The 6785-nt window shown below is 41.0% G+C and overlaps 1 protein-coding gene across 1 annotated transcript in view; it reads right to left on the minus strand.

The window, feature by feature from the left end:
- The window catches only part of LOC143280380 (acidic mammalian chitinase-like), a 26236-nt gene continuing 19451 nt past the window's right edge, over positions 1-6785 (minus strand). The window contains exons 9-11 of the mRNA XM_076585018.1: positions 4633-4778; positions 2873-2964; positions 1-370 (exon numbers count right to left, since the gene is read on the minus strand). Of these exons, the coding sequence (XP_076441133.1) occupies positions 135-370; positions 2873-2964; positions 4633-4778 (474 nt within the window). The 3' untranslated portion in view covers positions 1-134. The remainder of the gene's footprint in view (positions 371-2872; positions 2965-4632; positions 4779-6785) is intronic.

Raw genomic sequence — 6785 nt, forward strand, 5'->3', positions numbered from 1 at the left:
TTAGGCGAAACGGGATCACCAATTTAGTGACACAGGTGAATACATAACAACACTAGGCGAATCGGCAATAGGCGAAAAACGCGAACACGGCGCAATCGGAAATAGGTGAATCGGAACGACCCCCAAACGACCAATCACGATGGCGTACCGGCGTTGAGAGGGCACTGGTAGTTGCTGGGCCAGTCGCACTGCGATGTGGTTGGGTTGAAGACCAAGGCCTTGTCGCACTCCATGAAGAAGGACTCCCCGTCCACACAGACGAAGAACAACTGGCAGGACTCCTGGCTCGGGTAGTAGCCGTTTTGCTGACCATGACAGTCAAAAATCGCCTCGTTACCCCCGTTGCCGTCAGAGGAACCGGCCGTTGTGGCTGCAGGCATAGCAAACAAGAAAGGGATAAAACATTTGGTTTTCACATGAAAAACGAAAGTCGAAGCATTTCTTACATACCTGCATTGCAAAATGAGAAGAACAAAAAAAAAAAAATAAATAAATAAATGAATTTAAAAAATAATAACGATAAATAAATAAAATCTCGTTTGAATAAAGCCCTGGATGTGGGATGCCAAAATAAGGAAATCACCCTCTGACTCCTGGTTTAGAGCGGTGGAATACTGGCACGATATATACATATATATATATATATATATATATGTGTGTGTGTGTGTGTGTGTGTGTGTGCTATTTCTCATATCCCTACATTGCAAAACACTGCAAACTTTTTCTTAAATAATAATATATCTGAAAGTGAGATACTAAAATGGACAATCACCCACAAAGGATTCAGTTCTGGTTTCACTGTGACGACAAATAAGACGAAGTGAAACCACAGTGGATCTTAACTGTGTTTGGTGTCAAGTCAGAAGAAATCAAACTAATCAAACCATAACGGGTGCAATGTCGCGTGGTCCATGTCTGAGTTATCTCTTCATGTCGTATGGTGTCTTTTTGTCACAGCGCAACCGATTTTTTTCTTTTCTTTTCTTTTCTTTTTCATTTTCTGTCAATGTAGAATTTTCGACAGAATTCTCTCGGGGACAACCCTCTCGTGCAGTAGTGCATGCTGCACACAGGACCTCAGTTTATTGTATCATCCGAAAGACTAGCGCCCGGATCACCATTCAAGGTGTAGTGGTAGGGGGGGGGGGGAGGTGAGGGAAAAGGGGATAGGAGGCGGGGGGAGGGGGTGAAGCCAAAATCCTGGTCGGTGCAGGAATCGAACTCCTGGACACACGTTTCTTAACTATGAGGGCGCTGTACAACCAAGCCACAGCTTATGTTGCTGGTCCCCTTAGTTTCTACCCGAGACAAATTTTAGCCCACTTCGTTTGATTCAAAATTCTCTTACTCTCCATTTTCTTGGTGATCTTGAGTCTTTTGACTGAGAGGGATTTCCCTGACGTACAAGACGTGCCTGCCCCTGGGAAATCAGGAACAATCGGCTAGCCTGACGACCTCTTCGCAAAGCGAAACAGATTACTGAAGCCGTGCACTACAGGCTGATCCCCCCCCCCCCCCCATCGGCCCCCCACCACATCCCCGGAGAATCTTTCATTTACAGAGTGCCTGTTGAAAACCTTCACATTCACTGTCCCTTTTCCAAGTGATTTGCCTTTTGAGTACCAAGACGGATTTTCCGACGGTTTTACTCCTTTTCTTTTGGAAAACCTGCATTATTATCGTGCCCGCGGGTGCGCACAAGCATAAGCTCTGTGTGTGAGTGTGTGTGTGTGTGTGTGTGTGTGTGTGTGTGTGTGTGTGTGTGTGTGTGTGTGTGTGTGTGTGTGTGTGTGTGCGTGTGTGTGTGTGTGCTCTCACAATTCGTCCTCAAAGCTCGATGAACTTTGCTTTAGTCCATTATTTACTCTCTTTTTTTCTTTCTTTTTTCTTTTTTTTAAGGTTAAATATCACATAACCATTCATGGCCATCGAGGGGCAGTGCATTCATATCCACAGTGTCAAGGGCGAGGCCGGACATGGGAAGACGAGGCCCAATCCTCTCCCCCTGCAGTGTCTGGGTTCCAATCCCGGTCTTGCCCTTTCTCCCACTGGGAGAGGCTTGAACATTGAACTGGGCGTCTAGTCATTCGGGTGAGATAATCAGTCGTGGTTTTCGGGTGCAGCACGCACTTAGCGTAGGAGAAAAAAAAACAGAACCCGTTACAACATAGTTGTAATTTGGCAAAATTCTGGAGAAGCACTTTGACGGGTACACATGTGATATGTATACATGCACACCTGGCCTGACTAGCGTGTTAAGTTATACTGCCGGTCTGGCATCTGCCTTATAAATGTAGTGTAGCGCATATGGATTTGTCCGAACGCAGTGACGCCTCCTTGAGTAAGTAAAACTGAAACACATGGTTCAAAAGTAAATGTAAAAAGATTAAGTATGCACCGGAAACAAGTGCAAAAGCAGAAGGGCAAACCATGTATGAATGAATCAATTTAAAAAAGATATAAATTGCGAAACCAATACAACAAAGGATCAAATTTACTTAACTCTCTCTCTCTCTCTCTCTCTCTCTCTCTCTCTCTACACACACACACACACACACACACACATATATATATATATATATATATATATATATATATATATATATTATCGCTCGATTAGTGTACGTATACATGTTAGTGCATGTATGCATGAGAAAGTCAGACCGCATACATGAGAAAGACAAACCGTTAAGCAAGTATAGCCTATACGAGAGAGAGAGAGAGAGAGAGAGAGAGAGAGAGCGCCTCTGTGCCGTATGACATAATTTACACGAGGTTCAAGTGTGCGCGCGAGTGGGTCAGTTGCCACCCACCCCCTTCACAGCACTCCGCGCACTTTGCAAAGAACAGTGAACACTTGATGGCCACTCACTTGGAACAGTCGGCCTCGGGGTGTTTTCTGGGGTGTGTCCCGGGGTGCGGGTGGTGGTTCTGGGTGGAGGTTTGGTCGGCACTGGAGTAGGCCTGGAAGACCACAGATAAACTAGTTGGTTAATATGAAAGGAGCTTTGCCGAAACTCAGGCCCTATCCAACGAAGAGTTCAGCAGTTCAGCGACCCCACGACCAAACCAGGTTTCTGGACCAATGGCAGAGATAGATATGAATAGATAGATAGATAGATAGATAGATAGACAGATAAACGGATAGACAGATAGATAACAGGTGGATGATAAATAGGGAGGTTGGTAAAAAGATTGGTAGGAAACGATTCGAAATGGCCGACGAACAAAAAACAAAAACAAAAAAACAACAACACCAAAGCTCCATAACTACAAAACTATTATAGGTACTTCAGTTTTTCTTTTCGTTGGGACAACAGAGTCAAAGTGAAAGTTCTTTTGTCACGGCTGTTTATTAAAAAGATTCAAGAACAAAAAGTGTCATTTAGAAAATAAAGTTGTTGAAAAATTCGATATTTTAGATATAATGCTGTCCCAACGCAGAAAGCGAATTAAGGTAATAATAAATCAAAAAACGAAAAGAAAAACTGAAGTACCTATAATAGTTTTGTAGTTGTAGAGCTTTAATGTTTTTGTTTGTCGGCCATTTTGAATCGTTTCCATGGCAACCGATGCATGAAGAGTGTATTTTGTTTTATACATTTTTATGAATCCTGAGTAATACCTAACAATATCCACCTATAATAATATTCAGAATTTAGAATGAAACTCTTTTAAAATTAAGAAAAATAGCTACCATGTCTGACCTTATTAAACTAGTTTTCACATGATGACAGTATATAAAATCATCTCGCAACCACACAAAAACTGAAAACAAACAAACAAACAAAAACCACCACCACTACCACCACTAACAACTTCAAGACAATACTGATAAGAATACTTCTAATCTATACAGGAGAGAGGATGAGAAAGAGAAAGATAGAGAGAGGGGCAGTAGAGAGGGGCGAGAAAGAAACATGACTCAATCTGACAATGATACAAACATCAACCTACCACACAATATTTTCATACGTGGGTGTGTGTGGAATAGAATCTTTTCTTTTAATAAGTTGGTTTTCATAAAGAGAGGGAACTCTTAGTCTTTATATGTGTGTCTTTTTTTCTTCTTCTTCTTTTTTTTTAAGATATCCTTTTAAAAGAAATCCGTACAATAGAGCATAACACACAAATGAATTCCGACATATTTATATCCATATACCTGGTCGTGCATCCATCCATTAATTGATATAATCCATACGCCTCAATTGCATATCCACATAGGCCTACATGCACACATCCATACACAATACATCATACGGATTTAATTAACATGACACATTACATTACTTTACAATTGTAACCCCAAAATGTACTAAATCAGCTGTTGCAGAGCCGACATGCAATCTGCTGTATTAGTATCTTCTGTGCTTGTATTAGTAGTCACAACTGAAAATTACCGAAATTTCTGGTGGCTACAACAAAGGGGGCGAAGATAAGCTTACATATTATCATTTTTATCCTAAGGTGAAACAACATTCATGATACATAATAAATACGTGTGTGTGTGTGTGTGTGTGTGTGTGTGTGTGTGTGTACGCGCGCGCGCGCGTGTGTGTGTGTCTGTGTCAAGTGAACGAAATTGAACAGACTCTAAATCCAGAACATCTACTGCTGTACAACACAACTCACACAACGCCTGTGTCTCTGCCACACTCGTCATTGATGGCGTGCATCAGAGGGAAGGGGCCCTGGCCACAGAAACTGCCCGAGAAATCGTCCAGAGGTAACGCCCACACCATCACTCCTCCATAGTTGTGTGCCTTCACGTAGCGAACCTGATCATGATCAATAAATCAAAGAGCTTGGGATGAAGCGAACTGCAGAAAGTCAGTTAACCACACACGTAACTGTCTGTTCTACCATCATCATTCTTCTTCTTCATCGTCGTCTTCTTCTTCATCTTCTTCTTCTTCTTCTTCGTCGTCGTCGTCGTCTTCTTGTTCGTCAGATTTCACCATCATTCAAAACGCATGGAACAGAGCGAACAACAGTGAGTATCAGTATCAGTATCAGTAGCTCAAGGAGGCGTCACTGCGTTCGGTCAAATCCATATACGCTACACCACATCTGCCAAGCAGATGCCTGACCAGCAGCGTAACCCAACGCGCTTAGTCAGGCCTTGAGAAAAAAAAAATTAAAAATAAAATAAAATAAAATTGAACAACAGTGAGTCAGTAGTCATTCACACACGTGTCTGTTCACCGCCATTCAAAGCGCATATCACATCAAGACGAACGCCAGAAAGTCGGTCATCCACACAATATGTGTCTGTTCATAATCATTCAAACCGTTCAGACTCCAGTGGCGCAGCATGTCAAAAAGAATTTTTTTTAAATGAATTTAAGATCAATAAACATACATTTGATTTTAAAGGGTGTTTAAAGATTGATGGCTAAGAATATATTTCTGGTTTACGATGTTTTGATTGAACGTTTTCTTTGCCTTGAAGGTTCTAAGTGCTTTTCCGTAAACTACGGAATGTGGGAGTAAATTACATCCCTTTAGTTGTAACCAAGCAGTGAAACAAGTCAGAAGAAAGCCTATCACCTTTCATGTTCTAGTAAAGTGTCACCATTTTTCACAGAAAACACGAAACAAACAAAGAGCTGCATGACACTGTTACGTTCACATTAACTCTTTCCATACGAACGGCGAAAGAGACGACGTTAACAGCGTTTCACCCCAATTACCATCATCAAAATATTGCAAGCGGAAGACTCTTATACTGAAGACGTGAATGTTGACAAAGAATACCACAATTCTGACGACGGAAGCTAAAGGTTGGGTCATTCAGACACACACTGGACATCCGAGGGGTCTGTGTAGAGGAGAAGAGAGGACTGGCCGTACTGAGTGAGTTAATACAGATTCATACAGTCTTGCACCAAGCACGCGCAGAAAAGAAGATCATAATCTTTGGAAAGGAAACCGAGTGCATGGCGCTCTGCCAAGGTCATGGAGGTCATTTACCTGCCGCCTGCACACCCCGTCCCCTTAGTCACATGCTCAAGACGCAAAGCCTACTGGGAATGGACTGATCAGTAATTAACGTGGGCGTACACTCTTATGGATGTTAGTTCTTCTTCTTTCTTCATTTGGCCATGATGCTTTCTCAAATTGTTGACTGTGCGAAGATCAGTTGTTGTTTTTTTCTCGTTATGTTGTCTGTCTGGTGTTGTTTTTGTTGTTTTTTTTTCTTCTTCTTTTTTCCCCCCTTTATTGTTGCTGTGTTGTTTTGGTTTGTTATTTTTGTTTATCTATTTGTATTTATATATTTATCTTCTTTATATGTTATGAAGTAGAAATATTCTTGCTAATCATTCGCAGTTGTAGTAAGTACCCTGCTATTGTTTTATGTGTTAATGCTATATTTCTTCTACAGTGGTATGTATGTTCTGTTAAAAATCTGGTAATGATGATGATGATGTTTCTCATTTGAAAAAATATAACTTTCAATCAAGGGAAGAAAAAAAAAACCAAGAGAGGCAAGGCCTTCAAGACTCACTTGTGATACACTTTAAAAAAAAATCGAAGCTTTTTAAGATGAGAAAGATCAGTTTAAAACAAATGAGGTCCCCTAGCATTAATTACAGAGTAATTTCCCTTTCTTACTATCTGCACCAAAACGTTTGCAAAATAAATAAAACTTCCATGCTTAGCAAAAGAAGTTCCTGTTTGAACAAAAAAATGATAATAATGACTGCTCCTGTTGTTGGGTCAGAATATCAGATCAAAGTGCCAAGTTTAGAGAATACAAAAAATATAAATATAACAGTAAATGC

This window comes from Babylonia areolata, chromosome 1, assembly GCF_041734735.1.
Source record: "Babylonia areolata isolate BAREFJ2019XMU chromosome 1, ASM4173473v1, whole genome shotgun sequence".
In the NCBI taxonomy this organism is placed as follows: Eukaryota; Metazoa; Mollusca; class Gastropoda; order Neogastropoda; family Buccinidae; genus Babylonia; species Babylonia areolata.